At 56.0% G+C, this 24,181-nt stretch overlaps 3 protein-coding genes across 3 annotated transcripts; all 3 read right to left on the minus strand.

Annotated features, from left to right (window-relative positions):
- Positions 1-4,823: 4,823 nt before the first annotated feature.
- On the minus strand, positions 4,824-5,837 carry PLICBS_000067 (uncharacterized protein; the record flags this gene model as incomplete). The annotated part of the gene is made up of 1 exon (XM_065599501.1): positions 4,824-5,837. One exon carries the CDS (start codon positions 5,835-5,837, stop codon positions 4,824-4,826), a length of 1,014 nt encoding a protein of 337 aa, XP_065455573.1.
- Positions 5,838-12,074: 6,237 nt separating this feature from the next.
- On the minus strand, positions 12,075-13,202 carry PLICBS_000068 (uncharacterized protein; the record flags this gene model as incomplete). Its single annotated transcript, XM_065599502.1, has 1 exon — positions 12,075-13,202. One exon carries the CDS (start codon positions 13,200-13,202, stop codon positions 12,075-12,077), a length of 1,128 nt encoding a protein of 375 aa, XP_065455574.1.
- A 256-nt stretch (positions 13,203-13,458) lies between these two features.
- Positions 13,459-15,517, minus strand: PLICBS_000069 (uncharacterized protein; the record flags this gene model as incomplete). The annotated part of the gene is made up of 2 exons (XM_065599503.1): positions 13,459-14,076; positions 14,672-15,517. 2 exons carry the CDS (start codon positions 15,515-15,517, stop codon positions 13,459-13,461), a joined length of 1,464 nt encoding a protein of 487 aa, XP_065455575.1.
- Between the last annotated feature and the right edge of the window lie 8,664 nt (positions 15,518-24,181).

The raw sequence follows: 24,181 nt of genomic DNA on the forward strand, positions 1-24,181 counted from the left end.
GTGCCGGTGGTTGTTGCATGGCACTATGGGCCAGAAGCCCAGCAATCTTGCCCGAGCAAGTAAATGGAGCGCCTGGCTGAAATTGAGAGTGGCGTCTCTCCACCATTTTCTTGCAGAGCGAATTCCAGGGGTTAGCATGAATGGGAAAGATGACAAAGACTTGAAATGGATGGTATCCTTTGAAGGGCGTCTTCTCCGGCTGTCCCGGACAGAGAAACGTGGAGACTTGAATGAAGCCACAGCACTTTAGCTGCGATTCGTCAAGAGCAGCGGCTAGGTTTTCGCATAGGAGGTCATGCCCGGAGCCCAGGACAGGACCGGTGAAGGAGACAATCGGCATGATGATTGGGTGTGAAGGGGTCAAGCGAACAAGGCGTGGAGCGACGCTGGCAACAAACAGTCAAAGGGAGTATGCCAGTGACAGATGCTTGTGCGAGAACGTACGGTTGAAAACTGTGATCGCGGACAACGAAAGCGGGAACTGTGTATTGGATGGTGCTATCGTTGTCCGACTCCAGGCCGTCACGTTGTTCCAGTTCACATGTCAGGGCAAACGGATGGACGCGGCCGACCATCAAGAACCGTTGCTCGGTCCAATCAGACGCATCAATCTGCTGGTTGTACAAGGAGATGTTCAAGCTAAAATAGATAGATTGTGACCCCTGTCCGGAATCTGCCTGAAGCGGGGCGTAATCTGGAGTTGAGGGCCATTGGGGAGTGGAGAGTTGGACCTTGGCAAGCGTCTCGGCATTGAGCCCTTTGATGCGATGATCGTCCGGATTAGCGAACCTGACCGGAGTAGTTGCAGGCCGAAAGAATGCCATCATGGCCATGTCGCCTCCTGCATACTTCTGGGTATCCAGAGGCCTGCGTTCGACCGAGAGAGGGTCGTGCTGAGAATCGGACATCTTGTGAGGCGGTGAGTCCAAATCTGGGCTGTGGAAGCATGGGAAGGGCATTCATGGCTAGAGGTTGATCTCGCTTTATATGGTGGCGTACTTTCTCCGGACTTCGGCAGAGAGTTGTTGCAACGGAGGAGAGGTTGGTGCGCGATGGAAGTTGATGGTCAGACTGCGCGATGACATGTCAGAAGAGGCGCATGCACGCAGCAGGAGTGAGATGGCCACATGGTGCGCGAGCACAATTGAGCGTTTTTCTTTTTCAGTGAGCGCCTGATCACTTGATCGACGAGTGTAGGGAAGACAGGGTGATGACTGAACAAGAAATCTGCCTGTGGGATACGGAGTTGGGGATATCAGCAGACCCGGTTGCTGGCCGGAATCAAGAAGGAAAAAGAAGGCAATTGATTAGGGGGCCTAACCACTTTACTACGAAGGCCGTCTAAAGGGGGCCGTGTGGGCCGACCCTCCAAATCGGGTAGTTCAACATTCCATATATTGTCTTCAGCCACACAATGACTTCTCGGGCAAGGGTTCTGTCCGGATCTTATATCTCAGAATTCTATAGCATTACGATACGCGAGGAGAAAGTCACACGATGAAAGGCTTGCTGCAGAGAAGCCCCTAGCTCCTGCATCTATCCACAAATAGATTCGGACTAAGATCAAGCCGCTCATGCACCTAGAACGTTAACAGCACTTGCTTCCGGCCATTGGCGGCCCTTAGGGTCCAGATCAGTCGTCCTTTCTCAACCCGAACTATGTCCGCACATGGATACAGTCCCCACGCCTTTCTTTGCTACCAGAACCTGATGTAACGGAGGGCGATGGAATGGCAGGCTGTCCAGGGGAGCTTTTCCGTCTCCGCTTTAGTCAAGCTTCCCGCTTCTCTTCATCAGAAATCGTCTCCCATTCTGACCGCCGCCTCCGTATGCTGGCTTGCCTCCTGCAACCGGCTTGGCGCACGCCTGTCTGCTTACCGGGTCCAAGGATAGCTGACTTGCGAGAGGGCTTCCTGTCTGGCCCAGTCTTGCCCACTGCTGCCCGACTACGGCTGGCGAGCCGAACTTGCATGCTCTCAGGAACGGGCTGCGTTGCATTCTTCGGCCGGCCTCGGACACATGCTGCGATCTTAGGGTCGAGAATTCGGCGGTAGGCATTGTGCGAAGTTGGCTCCCTAAGGTGCCATCGAGGGTGAACGTCCCATTTCGTCAAGTGCAAGCCCGCTTCTAGTTTGTTGTAGATTGTATGGCAGCAAGGAATCCCGAGCTGCCACGAGACGGAACAATCCTCGTTGCAATCCCCGATCGGCTCTGGCCAAGGACGTGATCTGCTTGGTATTGATCTCAGAGCGCGACGATGTTCTGTGGTAACAAGCTCGAGTCCTAGCTCATACATGACGGTACGAAGCTCCCCCAGATACTCTGAACCGGGGCAAGAATATGTGCGGGAGGTCAGTACCTTATCCCGGGAACAGGCATCTATGAAGTCTCGCTCTTGATCATTCAGCATAGCTTCAATAGCCTCAACAAGTGAGTATAGATGGCTCATCCCATTGAGCAGGTAACTCTTGACATTGTTGTTGCTGGCCTCGGTGCCAGAGGTGACCCGAATCCCGAAATTGTGGTACTTTTTGATGAAGCATTGTGCCCACTGCGCTCGTATGGGCAGATATGTCTTGTAGAGGTACATAAGTATAGCCTGTTGGTCGTTGAACTCGCCGCATAAACGCACCCAAGCCTTTTCGTGCTCTTCTTTTGTTTCTGCAAACGCCACGAACTTCCATAGTTCGAGGACGCCACGATAGTTGTGAGGCACAGGCGCGGCGAGGTTGCTCTAATTCGGTGGGCCATCTTGTCTCTCCACGGCCAGCACAGCTTCCATATCCCTCGAAGACAGCCTCGCGTTCGGGCCACCATCTCCGCAGTCTTCCGCATCTTCATTTCCGCTCTTCCACTTCCGTTTGGCATTAGGGAGAACGTTTGCATTGATGTGCTGAATACATATCTGTTGCTGACTGTCGGGATACTGGCTTTCCAGTGCTGCCTTCATCTGCTGGTCGTAGTCGGTGACGATAACATTAGGTTGTCGAAGCTCATTGCTTCCGGAAAGCGCTTCCACATTCGAAGACAATACGGGAGGGTTCATACCAGGCCAACAAGGCGGTCGGGCTCCATTACCGACCACTTCACAGTGTAAGGAACACTCCTCTCGTCAAACAGCTTAATCAGGGCGGCTGTCGGGCCCAATCCGCCGAGTTTTCGCGTCGCAAGAGTGCCCGAGCGTTGTATATGTCCCGTCTCGTGTAGTGTGTCCCGCGATGCTTGTCGTGAACAATGCCACGGACATCGCGCGCCCTGATCCCGACACGTCGACTTGTCGCCTCTATTGTTGCCTTGACAGAGTCGGTAAGCCTCCGATGGACTGGATGCGCCGAGAGACTTATGCTGCGGTCGTGGTTGTGTTGGCCGTGCCGAGGGTCGGCAAACGCCCCCAGAGTCCGCATGTAGTCGTTTTGTTCCAGAGCCTCTGCAATGACTTTCCACTGGCAGCCGCACTTACGCGATCGCCTCTGGCGGAACCCTGCCCCTCTTGGCATACGAGGCTCACCGTACCGGTCGCACTGAAACACATATCTTGTCTTCATGGTTTGGCTGACGGAGCCATTGCGTCTGACGACGCCGAATCCATTCTGCCTTGCGAATTCGTTTGACATGGGATTGAAGAGCATCGACTGATGCTGTGGTAGGGCCAGGGATTGGCGGGCTGGGGATAGGTAATGAGGCGGCTTGACTGCTAGACGATGTGTCGGATAGGCCGTCCCATTCCTCGTATTCCTCTTGTTGCTGACTTTGGGGCGGCGATTCTCGCGTTGGTGAGGCCGCTAGTGGTGGGTTTAGGCGGCCCGGAGCACCCCGCCGCGGAGCAGGTCCCAGGCAATGCTGGGCCAGTTTAAAAGCCAGAGAATTGCCGAACTTGGCTTGCTCTTGGGCGAAAGTAAAGGACGACCGAAAATGGACCGTGCTTCCTGTGTGTTGCTCGGCGTCGTCCGAAGCTGCCTGCTCTCGCAAGCGCTCTCTCCCAAGCCGCTCGGGGCCTGGAACTACAGGGGTGAATAACCGCCGCGCGCCACGGCCGCGGAAGCAGTCGTCGAGAAAGGTTGGCGACTGCCGCAATTCCCAATAGGGCTCATCGACTCCGCGATTACCATGCGGCTTAGGAAGGCTGCTGAAGTAGCTTTCCGGCCAGGTCGCAAATAAGTTGTACAGGGCGTTGTCGTCGCCATCGCCGTTGTGAAGCTCGGGGTCAAACAAAGCATGGGGTGGGGTTACCGTGCATGCCTTATCGCTGCTGCAGGGGAAAAGAAATGCCCATTAGAGAAGATGTCTTTGATGCATTGGTAACAGGGGATGTAATTGCTACGATACAGGCGACAATGCCGATATAATAGCGCCGTATTTGGGCGATTCAAACAGATGGCTGGGAAAAGACACAGGAACGATACCCAGCCATCTACTACGACAATGGAATGGGCGACTACCCGATTTGGAGGGTCAGCCACACGGCCCCCGGAAGACGGCCCCCGTAGTAAGGTGGTTCGGCCCCCCAATCAATTGCCCAATCAATTGCCCAATCAATTGCCTCAAGCATTGCAAACAATCGTAGGCCGCGCGTTGAAGGAGACAAAGAGAGTGGAGACGAGCCAAAGTTCGACGGTTATCAGCGCGTATCGCACAGAATTAAACAAGGATCGACTCTGTGGTGATGTAGCGATGATCCTTCTCGAATATACTGCATCTTGACTACATTGACCGAATCCATCTCGATACCCGATTTTGCTTCGGCGTCCCCAGAGCATTTAGTGTTGAGCACTGGACTAGACTGGATGTTCCTTCGAAAGCCAATTTAGCGCGGCTCAATGAAGTCACTGATCCACACCCAGATTCGGTGCCGGGCCATCCACACCCAGATTCGGTGGCGGTCCATCCCCGCCCAGAGTCTGTGCCGGTCCACCCCAGCCCGGGTTCGACGTCGGTCCATCCCAGCCCGGGTTCGGTGCCGGTCCATCCACACCCAGATTCGGTGCCGGGCCATCCACACCCAGATTCGGTGGCGGTCCATCCCCGCCCAGAGTCTGTGCCGGTCCATCCCAGCCCGGGTTCAACGTCGGTCCATCCCAGCCCGGGTTCGGTGCCGGTCCATCCACACCCAGATTCGGTGCCGGGCTATCCACACCCAGATTCGGTGGCGGTCCATCCCAGCCCGGGTTCAACGTCGGTCCATCCCAGCCCGGGTTCGGTGCCGGTCCATCCACACCCAGATTCGGTGCCGGGCTATCCACACCCAGATTCGGTGGCGGTCCATCCCCGCCCAGAGTCTGTGCCGGTCCATCCCAGCCCGGGTTCGACGTCGGTCCATCCCAGCCCGGGTTCGGTGCCGGTCCATCCCCACCCAGAGTCTGTGCCGGTCCATCCCGGATCGAAGTCAGTGCTGGAAACCCGTTGGAAGATGTCTTGGGAATCTCAGGAGGTGCGTTTGGAGGTATCTCGGGAAATCCGGTTGCGTTGGGAGGTATCTCGGGAGATCCGGTTGAGGGTATCTTCGGAATATCGGGAGATCCCATGGGAGGTGTCCCGGAAATCTCGGGAGATGCGTTGGGGGTGTCGCCGGAGGATCCAGGCCTTGTCTGAATATCTTCTCCGCTGCAGCCCCGCGCAGTAAACATCGAGAAATATCCATACGAGTCGGCATTGTCGAGTAGTTGTTCGGGGCTCAAAGATTGCATATTCTTCATCCCGTACGCATGATCCTCCTTTGCGCCCAGTGCATGGGACATTTCATGAATGACCACACTTGGGGCGTCGAGTACTTGGTCAATGCAGTCTTTGCCCTTCCCGCTGTTGGGCAACTTGTAGAACTTATCCGGACAGAAGTTCATGCTCGTTCCAGGCTTTTCTGATGTTGCGACTGTCGTCCCTTTGCACTCACTCTCACAAGTGATGCTAATACGGCCGCCGTTGTCGGCCCTGCATTCCTCGGCAATGCGCCGAAAAAGAGCGGCGACTTGTTGACGTTTCCCCTTATCGCTAGTCTTGAAGACTTTTTCAAATACAGGGCTTGTTTCGTTGACTGCTGAATCCGCGGCTTGGGCGGCTTGTGTCGCGCAGCCCGCCAAAGCGCTTTCCATGAAAGACCTATCACACGTGTTGTGAAGACTAGCACGTTTGGCATGAGATCGAGGGATGCCATGGCGCGGTGAATGGTTCGACGCGGGAAATACATCTCTGGACAGAATCATGCCACGGCTATGCCCGGGATTGCTCAGAAAATCAGCAGGCAAAGCAGCCGCCATCAGGGCAAACAAGAGAATCGAGGCTTTCATGCTGATAGGGATGCGTATCTTGGTCTCGATTCGTTGAGCATTTGGCGATGTTGACCGAGTTGAATGCCGGGCCGATGCTTACTTATCATAGCTTATGCAGCATGCAGCACCATGCATAATGCGGCCAGTGTTGGTCCCGATATCCAAGGCATTTACCGGCAACCCATACAGTGCTCAGGAACATGAATGCACTGCTTCCTAGGACTGCGTTTTTCCAACGCAGTTTTGCCAAACCCAGGTTTGAAGTCATTTATTCAGTGCAGTTCCACCGCGTGCGAGTCGACTATCACCATGATTGATGTAGCACTGCATACCCTGACAAGCTTCAACTCAGGGAATGGGGACATTCATGCAGATAAGCGGCCAGGGAGCTTACACTTTCATGTCCAACATGCACTGTGGGAGTCAGTCGTGTCTTGATGCGTCCTCGCTACGCTTTCTTTCGTTCCAATCGTTATGTACTAGATCGCTCGTGGTAGTCGGCGAAGTCTCCGTGGCGAGATCTCGCCGCAAGAAGACTGTGAAGCGTTGCTCTGGGGAGCTCCAGCTCTGGAGGGCAGCTTGTGGTCGCCTCGAGGTTGAGCGCCACTGGTGCCTGAGGCAACCACAACTTCGCGTCTGCTAACCCAGACCAACGGCAGGAAGGAAACTAGGCAAAGCCTCAGCGTTTTTCGAGCCGATGCCAATCGCACATAGACTCTCATTAGCCTAGCACGTTCTTTGCCCCTATCAGCACTGATAGGGGTTTTAGCTTAATAGCTTCCCGGGCGTTAAATGATATCACATAATATCACATCACGCACGTTACGCTCACCGCTACTCGTGATCCTCCCACCTTCACGGAAACGCGTCGTCACGATCCCCGCCCCCGAGTACAGTCTTTCGCTTTCAGATGGGCGTTGATGAATTTTGAATCTTGTCGTACGGCTAGCCTGGCCGCTCAATTCGATGCGTCCAGCGATTCATCGACATCGGGCGGCTTTGATGGCCTGCCCGTTGCGACCTGGCGAGGTCGGCGATTTGTCCGAGAGGAGCTTCTCTGGAAGAAGGATTCGCTTTCGCGGAAGACTTGGATAAAACATCGTGGAGTCTTTACTTTCACGGCTTAGTCGAGTGCTAAGAGCCCTAGGCAAGTAGAATGTTGCACACCCAGACAAGGGGGGGGGGAGAGGCAAACGGGGGTGATGCAGAGCAGTACGCACGGTGTCTCATCGCACTGCCATCCCCCACATACAGTCCCTAGCTTCTCGCAAGCTTTTCGTGGTATAGGTATTCTGCGTGGCATGTAGATTCAGTACTGTATAGTACGGTACTGTACATTACAGCATTGTATGGTACAGTCCTACACTGACGTGACCATCACCGGAAGCGAAGTCAAAGTTTGAGTTCAAGACTGGAGCCAAATGTGTTGCAAACCAAACCCTACCTCGTTACTGCACTGTGCTCTTCAGCTTTTCGTTTTTGGTGGTGAATGATTGGGTCCTCGCATGTTTCGACGTCTTTTGAAAACAGCCTGGACACTGCTACTAAGCCGGCTGAATTTCCATTGGTCGTCCATATCTTTCTTGCTAGCACCTTGGGTCCATCGGTCCGCGACCCAAAGGTCCAATCATTCGCAGGGTGCAAGACATTGTACAGACCTACTCTACCTTGCTACGGTAGGCCGTATTCGAAGATTCATACCATCTCCTGGCATCAATTATCGATACACAACATTGCCATGCTTCAAAGACGGTGAAGCGAAACACTCCTATAGCATCAATGAAGAAAGCCCTCACATCTGACGTCAGCCATGTTACCAGCAATCTTTTTCCCCAGCTTTCTTATCGCCTTTGCGGCGGTGGCAGCCTCCGGATGGAATCAACCGGGGCATTACTACGGTATTCCCAACGCTAGTAGACAGCAACGAGGTCTGTATCAAAAGACAGCTTGAGGGTCAGTCGCAATTCCTGTCCCATCACCGACGTCATTCTAGCCTTCATGCCCGATTGCCTAGGCTGGGGCGGGTCTCCTCTTGTCGGTTTCATGCATTGACATGACCCAAGTGTTCAGGTAATCTCGTAGCGCCATGGGGGCTCCACATTAATGGTGTGCTAAAACGCCGGTGGCACCTCGCACGCATGGCATTTTAGCCATGTATGTCCTCTCTCGGAGCAAATGCAAATATTTGTCCATGGCGACTCACTGCCTCATTGGAAGACATCCTTTAGCTGAGGTTCCGTTTAGCCTCATGCTGCCGGTCTGAATGTTACGAGCACAGGACTGCCGCAAAAACTTTGCCTCGTGCCCATCATCGTCATTCCCGCCGCACTTTCGCTCGCAGGGCAGGGGGGAGGGGGGATGGGAAGGATGGAACTGTAGGGAAACGGGGAGGTCCCCCACAAGTTCATTCCAGCCTGACGATCATCTGCGAGCAATACAGTACAGTCGAGACCACATCATTACTTGCTGCACTTCAAGCTCCAGCCTGCTTGAAGGAAGGACCCCGGAACAGTGCATATAGCGATACCTGCTCTTGGCGCATGAACCCAACTCTCACCTCACAAGTCATTCTCCACCATACTGTGGGACCTACCCATCCATACTGCCTTGGAGTACGGTTTTGGGTCTTGTACTGTGTTTTATCTCATGCCTTTGGTAAATTGTCTGGAACTAATGCAGATCGACCCGAAGCTCTACTAAGCTAAAACTGCAACACGCTGGCTGAGAACAGCGTAATCAGTTTCTTTCGGGGTTTCGAAGCATTTGATTGATACTTGGCCTCTTGTGTCGCACTCATCGGCAACTGTACCATTGCTGGCAGTGTTCCTCATTACATAGAACCGATACCATAAAACCACCCGCCAAGTCGAGCAGCCAAGATCGGCCATGGATACCGTGAGGGTGGTTACTTGGCAACGCGCCAGGCCCTGGGCAGCCCCCAACGCCATTTCTCTTCTTCTCTTCGTGTTACGTCTTGTATCTAGCCTTCACAATAAGTGAGGAACAGCTGCTTCTGGGTTCCCATCACGTCCAGCGTAACCGCTAATCCTTTTCGCATGTGAACCCTGACAATCGCCAAGATACGACCGGGACAGTCGAAACATCGCGTTGAAATTTGCCTATTTACAACAGCGCGCAGTCATGTACAATATTATCACGTAATGAAACGCAATGTGTTGGCTTGGAAGCAACGTTCGTTTCGCATGAAACCGATGCTTGAACAATCGTTAACAGTAAAAGGCGTAATGGGTGTCGCACTGTGAGTACTTAACAAATTTAGTGGGCCTGTCATTTAAGGCATTCGCCGTTACTGGCTTCCAGGTCCACAGAGCTAAAAGTGGCCGAGAAGGTCGCCCCACTAAAAATGCCAAGTAACTACAGTGCGACACCCGCAACGCCTTGTACTGTACCCGACGAAGAGAAGGATGAACCCTAAAGCGAAATATGGCCTTATTTCAAAAAGAACCGTACAGCGCAAACATACCGCACGATATACGCAACTTGTTGCTATGGCTTACAAATCGAGGTAAACCGTACTGCACCTCTGAATGATCTGCAGTACCGTGCTGCATAGTATGGTATATAGTGCGGAGAATTTTGACGATCAGAGATTTGGCTTGTTAAAATATGTCGTACACTCACTAGTTGATTACGCCCGGTGACCAGCGGGCTAATAGAGCAACTATCTGCTTAATTACCTACTTCCAAATTTGACGAAGTCTCAAAATAGCCCGTACCTTCTCCATCTCCAGCTCTTTGTCTTTCCCGTTCTTCATGCCGCCCTGTTCCCGTGTGTGATTTTATGTCGTACTGTAGCGGTCTGGTTTTTCGGGTAAGCGTTACGGTACTTATACACTGTGAGGGTCCGTTCGTAGGGATACCCCACTATACAAGGGACTTGCGCTGCCATGAGGACATGTTCATGACACTGGTACTGTACGCTGAATGGGAAAGGGCCAATACACTCTCTCATGCCATGTATGCACTGTATACATGCCGTCCTGGCCGGCTGGAGCGCCCGGGCGCTCGGGGACCAGCCGCCAAGCTGGAGGAGGACAAAGGGCGCGCATGAATGATACGTAATTGGCTTGCTGGAGTGGAGGAGATCCCGAGCCTCAACGAGATTTCGATCTGAAATGTTATCAAGTTGCACGGTACAGGAATGTTTCGTGCTGTGATGTGCCCGAGTTCAAAGAGCAAGATACAGTATGAACAATGCATGCCACCTGCACAATGTACAGAACAAAGGCCAATATCTGGTACCGAGCGGTACACTGCTGTAAGTAAATGGAGCTGGATGAGACTGCATGGATCTTGACAGTACTGTACTGCACACACGAGCCGGTAGAACCGCAATGACAAGATTGGATCGGACAAAGCCCCTTGTATAAATTTGATAAATGCCCCGAGCCCTACGTGAACTACTTTTTCGTATCCTCTGCAGTTTTACCAGTGGTCTGACCGATCTACAACACGACACTTACATCCAACACTCTACTCATTATGAAGCATACCCTGCAGCTGCTCTTTTTGTCAGCGTGCGCCCTGACAGCACATGCACGGGTTGCGAAGCACTGGGGTCCAGTCTCTCTCTCGAAGCCAGCCCCCGAAATACCAAGACGGGAAGTTGAACCCAAAGGAGTTGATATCAGAACCCCCGACGACTGGGTGTATGACCCGCAGAAACATGATGGACCGCTTCCCAAGAAGGAGTGGGATGACGGCGGGTGGATATCCGGAGAGGGTGGTAGGAATCGACCAGTCGCGCCGATCTCAACGTCGTGCCCCGCACCGGAGAGTGGCGACGCGGACGGCGCGTCGGACGCTGGTGCTGTGCCCACGAATGACGTTCTTAGCTCGGAAACAGGTCATCACATGACAGCACCGTCCGCAAATGACAGTTCTATTCCAAGCAGCACCATGCCAACCATCGCCACAGTCTCTCCAACTCGGACGCCACAGCAGAGCACCATTCCAGCCCCGAACCCGCAGCAAAGCGATGCCGCGGCCCTCACACCGGCCGGCTCTGAGGACGGTTGTGATAGAAATGATAGGTACTACAGAACCTGCTTGCGGGATGCCTGCTACGGGAGAGCCCAGGATGCATTCTCTGAGTGCAAGAAAAACGCACCATGGACGGCTTGTCTCAAATCATACGGCTCTGACATCCACGATTGCCCCAAGACCGAGATGTAGTGTTGCAAACCGAGGACGATGTTACAGGCCACCAAGCGGACGCGAGACAGGCAACCCGTTATAGGTCGAAAGGGAGACCGACACTGAATACAAAATCAGGGTCACGTAAAGGACACAACGATAAGCACGTGGCCAGCCACATGATCGAGCGATACGATCGCAGGGTTGCCACGGCGCTCCGGGTGATCGGGTAAGGATCGCGACATGGTTGGTGCGATCCTAGTGATCCCAGCAGGATCAACGACGATCCGGACGGATCCATATACCACTGTCATTACCCAAGAACAGATAGTCAGCTCTTTAGTGATCAATCTAACCATTCATCTGAATCAGGTATTGTCAATGCTATAACGGAGATCTTTATAAATTTACCGCAGTAGCGCTGCTCGATGCTGAACGAACTGCTTCCGTCCCACGGTATGGCCGCGCTCGGCACTATGAAAGGGGACTCCTGGGAGGGGCGGAATTGGTGGAAGTCTGCGCAGAAAAGGGCGATGGGAATTCCACCGAAATCTCCTCGCATCCGCGCAGCCGGCAATGCTTTTCGTGCACGGCGTGCTGGGTCCGCGTCATAGCATGCTCACCTCGTCGATGACGAGACACGTCCTTCTCCTGTCAGTCCGTCGGCGTCTGTGCATGGACAAATCGCTCTGCCGGCTTCGGCAGTCGCTCACCGTCGACATCCCTACTCGCGTTTGCGGCCGCGCCGGCGCCTTTGGAGAAACCACAGGCCGAGTGGATCGTGATCCCGTTGATTGGCGCCGCCGCCGTTCCCGAGGTGGCCGTGATTAGCAGGCGGCCCGACAAGTCCTTCCTCGCGAAAAGCTCCACCGGGGCTTGTATGGTGCGTGTCTTGCTGGTGCCTCCCTCGCCACCGACGAACTGGCATAGCTGGGCGGCATCTCCCCGGTCGGTCCGTCGCAGGAGGACCAGTTGCCGGCACAGGATAAGAAACACGATCGCCTGCTTCTCGTTCAACGTCAATCGCGCGGCGATGGCTCTGCCGGCGTGGACGAACGATGTTGACGGGCCGAAGCGGATGTCCATGCCGGCGTGTGCATGCAGAGCAGGCTCTGTAGCATCAGACTGCGTCAGGTGGACATCGTCCTCCCCGAAGCCGGCCAGGACGCTCTGAGCCGCCGCGGTGCGGTCGGTGCCGCCGGCAATGGCGCTGCACTGAACCCCCTGTATCATCTTGACCCGCTCTCTCGAAGCGCATGTCTGCTGCGACTTGATCGCTCTCATCTGAGCCTGCAGAGGCACCGTCGCATCCACACATCGCAGCCCCGGTGACGCAATGCGTATTCCCTGGCTTTCCGCGACCTTGGTTGCTCGAAGGTCCTCGGCGCAAGACAAGGCCGATTGCTGGAAGCGAGAGAGATCGCCTACAGCGCCTCTAAGCTCGGGCGATCCCGCCGTGATTTGGCGCCCACCTGCTGCGCTGCGGATGACATCGATCAGGCGGGTGGCGATCCCGACGTCGTTCGGCTCATATGCAGAGACCGCTTCCTCGCCATCCCCGCCGAGCCCCTCCGCCTCGATGGAACTGGCGCCACCGCTATCTCCGGCCGTGGCTGCCCATTGCCTCGCCTCATGCCTCGCGTCCTCAGCTGACCGTCGAAGCAGCTGGACATTCTCGACGAGACATGAGATTCTCGGGTTCAACGACCGACGTGCCTGCGTCCAAGTATCATTGATGGACAGCTCTTCCTCGGCGAGGAAACGCCCCCAGGGCACGAACATGGCGAGGTGCTGGGCGGCTGCTCTGTTCAGGAAAGCCAGGGAGTAAAATGACCAGCCTTCCCCCTTCGGCCGCCTTCGACTGGGCGTCTTTGCTTGGGCGTGCCCTCGCCTGTGATGGCATGATTCGTCGTCGACCTGTTCGAAGTCCCTGCGCAGATACCCATCTTAGGCAGACTGTGGCGTGCTCTCCTGGTCGTCTCAACACCAGCACCCACTCTTCCACGCCCGCCCAGTCAGTGTCGAAGGGCACCTCTTCTCAAGCCCCGGAATGGCCGTCTTTGCCAGCCCGTTGCAGCTTGACCAGCGAGGCGTAATCATACATCCAAAGGTCCTGCAAGACACCTCCGCGGTGGGGATAGGCCTCGATGGGGCCTCTCCTCTGACCAGCCTCCTCTTCAACGACTGATTCGTCTACTTGATCCTGCGCGTCTGCCGGGCCGCTTTCCCGCCGAAGATGGCGCCAGCGCCGGAAGTCGTGCCAATACAGGAGCGATACGTTCAAATATGCCCAGACGCTGCTGTTCGTATACTCCACGGGATCCCCGAGGAGATCGGCGATGACCTCGACCTGGGACAACGTCCTCTCCGTGAAGACGCGGTTGGCGACCTTCATCAAGAACTGTCGCGTTTTATTCCCTACACCATCGCCGCCCCCACCACCCGTGGCAAACCGCCCCTCGACAGTGCATTCGGCTGCCGGGACGCCAACCACACGGGCAACCGGTAGTAGATCCGCCGCCGCAGCCGCCCGCTTCCAAATCGGATCTTCCGCCTTTGTCGCATAATTTGTAACGTAGTACACCAGGGCCTTGGTCTTGCGCTGTGTGGCTATGAAGGAGATATCATGGTTATGCCGCAGGCCCTCGGCCATGGCCTGGTTCCACCGGTTCGCCATTGGGTGTGTTCTCCGAATTTCCAACACCCCGTCCACCGTCAGTGCGGTCTCGTCAACCAGCTTCCACGGCGTCTTGAACCGACACAGCTCACCACCTCATTTGTTCTTGCCGACTGAGTACTTCACGCAGGTCGGGCGGTGCGTGTGAACTTGCGTCGAACCCGCACAGAAATTCGCTTCCTCCTCAAATCGCGGCAAGAATCGGGCCACGTTTTCCAGCAGGGGTGAAATGTCCGACGTCACTGAGCACTTCGCTCGAACTGTGCAGCAAGTTGTCCGGTCCAGCCCCTGCTTCGGGGATTAACATCGTACATTGACGTCGGTGGCGACTATGCAAATAATCGGCCGCCCTGAGCAGAATCTTACCTCGCTGAACACACTATCGGCATAGCGCACGGTGCGCTGGCGATACGCCTCCTCGTCTCCCCGTCGGCTCCAGCGAGCATCGAACTCAGGTTCGAGTTCCCATGCAGCCAGAGCAAGCCGTGCGCGTGAAGCGCGCCCCCTTCGTTCGTTTCCACGGCACCGTAGTACTGGGAAACACGCCCAAAGACGATTCATCGCCGACTCTCACGTAATGCTCGAAGAAGAGCGCCATCTCCCGGTGGAAGAACATTGTCGAGCTCATCGGGTCGGAAATAGAAAGTTGCAAACGTTTGAACGACATATCGAGGCTTCGCAGGAATTCCTCCGCGGCGTCAGGATCGCGCGTCCGGTAGGCCGCCAGCAGAAGGTTTACTGAATCCGTGATGTCGTTCGGGTTGACGGTGAACCATATGGCCGGTACTCCGTAGGGAACCATCAGGGCTAGGATATTATGGCGCATGCTCATGCACCCCTCCCTGGACATGGGCTGACAGTAACCATACAGAGAGAAAGTCTTCGAGAGCCTCGTCACGTCGACACCTGTCGTCTTGCCTGTACCCTCAAGTTCGATCTTCGCGGCGGCCAGCCTGTCCGCAATTAGCGACCGTGCAATGCGCTCCACTTTGCCGAAGTTCTCCTTTGCCACACTCAACATGCTAATGCGCCGGTTCCTTGACCGCACACTGATGTTGACGAGGAATGAGAGGATATGGTGTGTGGCAAAGCGTCCACCGTGGCGCCGCAGCACGGCCGCAGCTCGCCGCCAGAGAGTCTTGTTGCGAGACGATATCAGGTGATTCACGGCACCGTCTGCCTCCCGCCTCGTGCTGATACCGCGAATCGACCCCGGTGTGGCCTCTTCTGCCAATCCAGGGCCACCGAACCCGAACGGTAGCAAGGTCGGGAATGCCTTTGCAAAGAAGGAGGCCTCAAATGAGTCCGCAAACTCGTCGACACCCCTGATGTGAATATATGGCTCGGTCTGATCGCAGCCACTCCGTAGGGCCCCCACAGTGACCCTATCGACGCCCTTGCTCCCGCAACGCCTTGGCATGTAGATTCTTGCGTCGCGTTGAACGCAAAATGCAACTTGTCAATCTCGGCAACATTCGGTGGACGGTCAAGGGCGAACATCCCCGATGTTGTCACCTGATTGACCGCACTCGCATGTGAGGACTCGGATCAGCGCCCGACCCGGACCCTAATCATATCCTTTGCCAAGGAGGTCAGGCACTACTGGCGCCTTTTCGACACGCCGAGCTATGCGAGACTCATCGTCAAGACCAACCCGCCGAAGCAATGTGACAATTGTTGGGACTACCATTCACGCTACAGCTGCGGACGCCAGGCACGCTGCAAGAACTGCGGCAAGACTGGCCACGCCCAGGACACCTGTACAGCCACACAGCAATGCGCCAACTGCCACGGGCCGCACGCGGTTGACTTTCCCCAGTGCCCGGCTCGCCCCAAGAAGGTGAACGGAGCATTCCACAGCCTCAACAGGCCCGAGAAGAAACTTGTCCAAATCATGGGCAAACGACTGTTCAAGCAGTTTACAGCAAAACCAGAATCTCCACCGCGGGATCAGTCCACGAGCCTCGAATCCGACTCTGCGACAGCGAGCGACACTACCTCCCCGTCCAGCCGGAGCACACCGACGACAAGCGACGCAATCACACCGGAGCCCGAGAGGGAAAATAGTGCATCACGCCCTAGCGAAACACCCTCCGCCTCTCCGGCAGCTCCAGCTGTCCCGAACTGTCAAGCATCGCCTACTCCAAGCTCTGCAAGCTCCTCCAGCGGTAGGCAAAACACTGCAGCATCGGCCAGCCCCATCAAACCCACTTCAGCTACGCCCATGAACTCCGCCGATTCGGTACTCCTTCGAGCCTCGCCGGCACGCAGCGAAATAAGTAATTCTCCGCCCGTAAGGCAGAGCATCGAGATGTCTGAAGAACCGAACGAGTACGTTGGGAATGGCCGAGCACCACCCGCAAGCCCCTCACCTGCGAGATCCTCGCTGAGCCCAGCTCCCTCGGTCTCCACGCCCACGCCGTCGCTCTCCTCTACGTGCCTCCTCGGAACTCCGGCTCCTGAGGTCCGCACCTCCAGCCCTCAGCCAACCACTTCGCCAAAGAAGCGCCGCCTCGCCTCCCCAGACCGGCCTCTATGAACAGACGACCTAGACGACAGCACCGTGACAAGCGACTCTTCCGGGTCTTTCAAGCCAATGTCGGCAAGAATGGCCCCTCGCACGATTGCGCACTTGCCCTTGCTGATGCAGAACGATACGAGGTCATACTACTACAGGAGCCCTGGACGCAAGTCCGTGACTCCCGCTGCCTCACCAAGACACACCCGGCGTACGACACCTACTCACCGGTCAGCACCTGGGAAGACATCGACACCCGACCGCGCGTCATGACATATACTCGCCGGGGTGCAAGATTCTTAGCCGACCAGCAACGTCCCGCTCTCTCCCGAGACATCCTCTGGCTCATGGTCAATGGCGTCACCCTGGTACACGTATATCGGGAACCGAACCTGGACACCGCCCTCGAAGCCCTGTTCGCATGGCCGATTCCCAGCCAATGTATCATCGCAGGCGACTTCAACGCGAGGCATCACACGTGGCAAATTGGCCCCTCCCGCGGCCACGGCGGCATCATCGCAGAATGGGCCGCAGAAAACGATTTAGATCTCCTCAATCCGATTAACACACCCACGAACGCCCACGGTAATACCATTGACCTGGCCTTCTCAAATATCCCCCTAGCCGAGGCGACGGTGGAGGACCACCTGGCCACGAGCTCGGACCACTTTACCCTCAGCATCTCTCTCCCGGCTCTCAAGCCGGCAACGCTCCCGCCTGGAAAGATTCTTCTCGCAAGCGACGAGGAACTGAAGCGTTTCACGGAGCTGGTTGTATCAGGGGCCACAATTATTCCCCAGGCAGCAACGACGGTCGCAGAACTTGACCGGCTCGCGGATGCAATTATCGACCTCATACAATCCGCAGCTCGTGCGGCTAGCCGGCGATCTCAACGTAGACCACGGAAGGCCCCGTGGTGGAACGAGGAATGCGCAGCATCTGTCGCAGAGCTCCGCTGCGTCAGACGAGCATTCCCACTCGGCTTCAACCGCGACGTACAGCTCGCTCGCCGCGACTTGCGACGGGTGGTGCGACGCGCGAAGCGGGCATACTGGCGCGAACTGATTGATGGCGTGCGAAGCGACAAAGACGTTTTTAAGATCACGCGATGGCTGAAGCGACCCGGGGTCTTCCGCCCTCCCCCTCTACAGGTCGGCGAAACAATCATCGAAACTCAAATCGGCAAGGCCGAGGCCCTTCGACACGCTACTCTCGAGCGCAGAACTGCAGACGACGACATCTCCGACCCCTGGACGCCGTCAGAAGACACCCTACCCATCCCCTTCTCGCCCAAGGTCCCCACTGAGGAAGTCCAGGACGCTCTGCTGCGCACAGGCAACACGTCGCCAGGATCGGACAACATCACGGTACGCCTGCTCCGAACGGCATGGCCCGCTCTACGCTGCCACATCCAACGCCTGTATCAAGGGTGCCTGTCCCTTGGCTATCACCCTCTGAGGTTCAAGGAGGCCGAAGTGGTCATGATCGAGAAGCCAGGCAAGCGTGATCTTTCCAAGACACGGGCCTGGAGGCCAATATCACTGCTCTCATGTCTTGGCAAAGGACTGGAGAGGCTTATCGCTCGCCGCTTGGCTTGGGCCTCGATACGATACGGTATCCTGCACCCACAGCAGATTGGCGCCCTTCAAAAGAGATCCGCGGTCGACCTAGTCGCCGCCCTCGTGCACGATATCGAAACAGCTCTAGCCAATGGCCAAGTCGCTACGCTAGTCACAATGGATGTACAAGGAGCTTTCGACACCGTCATGCGTAATCGACTTATCCTCCGACTCCGGCAACAAGGGTGGCCACCGTATCTCGTCAGATGGGCCGGCTCCTTCATGCAAGACCGCTCGGCCGCAATCCGATTCCAGGACGTCACAACGCCAGCGTCGCCTCTTCGATGCGGCCTCGCACAAGGCTCACCTGTATCGCCAATCCTCTTCGCTCTGTACATCGCCCCTATCTACCGCCTTGGGAACTCCGATGGTCGATTCGGCTACGCAGATGACACGGCAATGCTGCGCACCGGGCGAACGCTCGAAGAAACGACTGCTCTCGCGTCTCGAGACATGGAAGAACTCCTGGTTTGGGGTGCCGCCAACGGCGTCACTTTCGACCCGGACAAAACCGAGGTGATGCACTTCTCTCGGAAGAAGAGCCCCTCCCGGCCCTCCGTATTCCAAGGCGGCACCGAGATCGTCCCTGGAAACGCAATGCGCTGGCTCGGGCTCTGGCTCGACCGGAGGCTCTCCTTCAAATCCCACGTGGACGAGTGGTCCGCCAAAGTCAGGCGAGTAGCCAACCTCCTCAAAGGCATCGCAAACACCAAACACGGCCCTCTTCCGCGCGCCGTCCGCAGAGCAGTCAAGACATGCGTCGAGCCGACCTTATTCTACGGCGCAGAGGCGTGGTATCCCGGAGAGGTGGCGCCTAGCGTTGCAAACCCGAATCGCATCGTGTCCACGCAAGTAAAGCACCTCGTGCTACGTCTGGACAAAGTCCTGAGACACGCCCTTCGAGCTGCCCTTCCTGTCTGGAAGACGACCCCGATCCCAGCCATGCACCGCGAAGCTGGCACGCCGCCTGCGTCTATCACACTCACCGCTCAGCAAATCCGTTTCTCGGCACGCCTGAAGTCTCTCGACGGGCGCCATCCCCTTGTTAAAAGGGCATCGCGGAAACCGCCTCGAGCGCGGCACACTCGGAACCCCAGCTCGACCCGACGTGTCAAGCCAACGTTCCAGTCGAGGCTGCAACGCACCGACCAACTCCTCCCGAAATGCCATCGCCCGGCGCTCCTGCCGCGCCGCTACTCCGACACAGAAGCCAGCCCTCTTCAGACTGCAAACAAAGCCGAAACCGCTGGTGACTTCCTCGAATGGCTTGGAACCGCCGCCGCAGCCACGCTCATCGTCTACTCCGACGGGTCGCAACTCCCAAACGGCGCTGTGGGATTCGGCTTTACAGTACACCGGGATAAGCAATCGCTAGTCCAAGGATCGGGCCGCTTAGGCCCATCCCAAGTCTTCGACGCTGAGGCAACCGGGGCCCTAGAAGGCCTTCGGGCCGCTCTCCGCCTGGGCGACACTCGAAGCGAAGTCGTGGTCTGTACCGACAATCTCGCTGTAGCCAGTTGTCTACGAGGCAACCCAGCCGACTCGTCGCAGGACAAGTTCACCAAGTTCCAAGAACTGGCGACCTCGCACGGAAACGTGCAGGTCCGCTGGATACCAGGACATACCGACATACCAGGCAATGAGGAGGCCGACGGCCTCGCCAAAGCAGGTTGTTTGCAGCCTGAACCACCCGGAGCCATGCCATCGCTGGCCCACCTGCGTCGACTTGCGAGGCAGCAATCGAGAGATGCCTTCAAAGCTTGGTGGTCGACGGAAGCACCGGAGTCATACAAGGCTCTGAACCTCGAGGCGACCACAAGCTGCCCTCCAGAGCTGGCGCTCCCAAGGGCAACGCTCCACAGCCTCCTTGCGGCAAGATCTCGCCACGAAGACTTCGCCGACTACCACGAGCGTTTCAATCATGACGACGCGCGTCTTGACTGCTCATGCGGACGACGCAAAGCACCAGAGCACCCGTTCTACTGCAGGAAAGTACCGCCACGGCTCCGGATGAGGCTGGCACCCTCACCGGCCGACGCGATACACCATGCAGTAGGCAAGGGCTTCAAAGCCTTCGTCGAGATGACGTCGGAAAGCTCCTTCTTCCAAAGGATCTGCCCGCGCCATTAGGCGACCAGCAACCTCTCCTTTTCCTTTTGTTTTTGTTTTTGCGTTCTGTGTTTCTTCAATTTCTGGTCACGGTCGAGTGAAGGGCGGTACAACGCCCCTCACTCGGCTGAGGCCCTCCACTCTGGCTGCGAGACGCAGCCGGTGAGGAAAAGCCTTCCCAGGCCCGTCAGAAAGATGGGCGACGACAGCGACGCAGAGTCGCATGCAACTCTACAACCCGCGGACGGGTGCGAGACTCCGACGAAAGAGCGCCTTGAGCCGATGAGATGCTAGATGGTGTTTGTTTTGAAATGACGACGCGTTGGGATGGTGGGGCGGCGGGGAATCGGTCGCTGGCGCCTCAGGCAGCAAGCCAGTTTTTGGCTGCTAAGCTAGACAACAGGTGAGAAACCAGCCGCCATACAACTTGATCCAGCAGCATCTTTGTACATTAGAATCAGCAGCCTAGCACGTCCTTTGCCCCGATAGGGGCTTTAGCTTAATAGCTTCCCGGACGTTAAATAATATCACATCACATCACATCACGGCAATCGCTGTTCGGATAAGGCGAGCTGGGCATTGCGCCCTTGTTAATGTGGGCCACCTGCTGTAGACCCTTTCAGTCCCTGTGGATTCTCCTGAGCCGTGTTACGGACAAGATACCTGGACACGACGTTTCACGTAGGCCTGAAGTCTGCCATAAGTAGCGTAACATCTAGCATTCGGCAGTTCCTTGGGCGCTGAAAAATGCCGAGTGCCCTCCCGCTCAGCGAAGTCCAGGCCTCCCTCATAGTCTCGCTGAGCATTGACCGTTTTTTAGATCTCTCGGAACCACAAACGCAAAGAGATCAACCGTCGGTTTCTTAGTAGCCGAATTTTCTTGCGCCCTGATCGGCACCGCTACCGCGTCTTGCAACCCCCGTGGCCGGTAGGGAGCTCATGTTCGTCCTGAAGACAACGGGTAAGATCAGCCAGGACCACTCTCTCGGGCAAAGGAAGAAACCCCCCCCGAGGTCTCTTTTTGAGGCCTCCTGAAGGTTCAAGAAGGTGGAAGAGTAATTGGTTGGCCTATGAAACTACTGGTACAAAATTGCTGCTAACAAGCTTCGGCAAGGCGGAGAACTTTTACAAAGGATAGTTCAGGCCGCGAGGCATGGCATACCAAAAAGCCTGGCACTCAGATCTAATGGATGTGCGGCAAGGGTCGAAGATGGGCGTGGCGTGACAGGTTGCACAGTATGGGTCGCACGAGACAGTGCGTATACTGGACAGAGACTCTGTGGTAGCTTGTTGCCGTGGCCAGTTCTGGTTGCCACCAAGGGTCGGTCCCTTACCGAGGTTGCTGCTGCTTTGCCCACTCGAGCCCCAGTACGAAGCGTTACAAACTACCATGAATGGGCCAATTATCACGGCAGATTAGTAATATTCTCATGTGACCGCGGAGCCTAAGGCGGAAGCCTTTCAGCTCGATAGCTCGGCTACTCGCGGAGCCTCAGTCTCATTCGGAGTCCGAGTTGAGGCGCTGATTCAGCTCGATGTGACAGAGGTGACGACCATCACCCTTGTAATCCAAAGTATCCCGACCGAGATCGGTATTTCGCCACCACGGTGCTTTGTCCAGGTAATCTTTCCGTCCTGTGAAGAGATGCAGCACGTGATGTCATGGATCGAGCACCTTCGGTTTATTGTATTACAAAAGCTTACTTCTGCCCGGGGAATGGAGTGACGCAGAAGCGAGAAGATGAGGATTAGGGTTACGTTTTTCCCTTGGTCGATCCGTCCTACAGTTGAAATATAATACAGAAAAGCACTGTACAGTATGCGCGGGACGGGGAAACAAGCGGGCGCGGCAGGGGGGCTTGTTCTCTCCTAGAATTGCATTGAAGCCAGGAGCAGCAACGAATTTTGACGCGCCTGAGCCGCCTCCTATCCTTGGAGCAAACGTAGAGACTTTGGTCCTTTATATCTACCACTCGCGGGTAGAGCAGCCGTCTCATTCAACAGACAACCTACGGCCATTACCTCCATACAGTCTGGTCCCAATCTTCCGGGGTTTGCTCCCATTCTCCTCGTCGCCCTTCCATCGACTCCAACAAACTCTCTATAGCCCGGACAGCGTTGGCCTTCTGAAACGCATGAGGCCATCCGTTCGCTCGGTAAACTTGTCTCACGTATTGCACATCGAGGTTGGATTGTTGCCTTGACAGAGTCGTAAGTCTCCGGTGGACTGGATGTGTCGAGAGGCTCATGGTACGGTCGTGGTTGTGCTGGGTATGCTGAGGATAGGCAAACGCCCGCAGGGTCCACCTGTAGTCGTTTCGTCTGAGGGATTTGGCAATGAGCTTCCACTTACAACCACACTTGCGCGATCGCCTTTGGCGGAGACCTGCGCCTCATGGCATACAATGCTCGCCGTATCGGTCACACTGGAAGGCATATCCTGTGTTCCCGCCTTGGCTGCCTGAGGCATTGCGTCTGACAATGCCAAATCCATTCTCCTTCGCAAATTCGTTGACGCGCGATTGAGGAACATCAACCGAGGCAGCGGCAGGGCTAGGGATTGGCGGGTTGGGGATAGGGATCGATGTGTCTTGACTACTAGACCTTGTGTCCGACAGACTGTTCCCCTCCTCGTATTTTTCTTGGTCTTGGCTTGGCGGTCGCGGCGAAGGTGATGTTGGTAAGAATGACGGTGATGATGAGCCCCGGTCGCTTAGAGCAGCTTGTCGCGCAGTAGTTGTCGTGCAATGCTGAGCCAATTCGCGAGCTAGTATATTGCCGATCTTTGCTTGGTCTTGGTCGAGATCCAACGCTGACCGGAAACAGACAGTGCTTCTTATGAGCCGCCCGTCGTCATCCGAATTTGTGCGCTCGCGCAGGCGCGCTCTCTCGAGCTTCTCAGGCCGTGGAACGGCCGGGGTGAAAAGCCGCCGAGAACCGCCACCGCGGAACCATTCATCTAAGAAGGTCCGTGACGGGCGCAATTCCCAATAGGGCTCGTCGATTCCGCGGTTGCCATGCGGTTTGGGAACACTGGTATATTAGCTCTCCAGTCATGTCGCAAATAGATTGTACAGGGCGTTGTCGTCGCCGTCGCCATAGTGAGGCTCGGGGTCACAAAGCCCCGGGGGGCGGGGGCAGTGGCGTCGCTGCTGCTGTCATGCGCGGTCTCTGAAACGGACTGTCTGCTACGGAAGGGCCCTTACTTCACTGGCGACGGCGAATTGAATTGCTACGATACTACAGGAACGGCCATGCTGTCGGAGCCCGTGGTGTTTTAGCGATTTATACGGATGGCTGGAAAAGGCACAGGAACGACGGCCAGCCATCTGCTGGAAGGGGCAGACGCATGGCAGTGACAATGGAGTGTTCGACTGCTCGATTTGCAAGGTCGGTCACACGGCCCCCGGAAGACGGCCTCCGTAGTAAAGTGGTTCGACCTGCCTATCAATAAACCCACTAGCCCATCACGTCACATGCCCAATAGGGACCTGAGCGCGCCTCGCGGCCGCTGGACGGAAAATACACTACTACTCCTACTGCTACGCCATACATCTTGATCCAGCAGCATCTCTGTATATTAGAATCAGCAGCCTAGCACGTCCTTTGCCCCGATAGGGGATTTAGCTTAATGGCTTCCTGGACGTTAAGATGGTGACGCACACAGGGCCAGCCTTATATCGCCTAGAATTTGCACTCGGAGTATGTTCCGCGGAAGCGGACGCAATAATTCATGTATTAAGGTCGAGCGCCTGCGTGCATTGTGCTTTGACGTCGCTAATGCCAAAGCTCAAACCCTAATTGCATATACCAGAACACCAGCTTCAGTTATAGGGAG

Source organism: Purpureocillium lilacinum (genome assembly GCF_023168085.1).
Source record: "Purpureocillium lilacinum CBS 284.36 DNA, scaffold_1, whole genome shotgun sequence".
NCBI lineage: Eukaryota > Fungi > Ascomycota > Sordariomycetes > Hypocreales > Ophiocordycipitaceae > Purpureocillium > Purpureocillium lilacinum.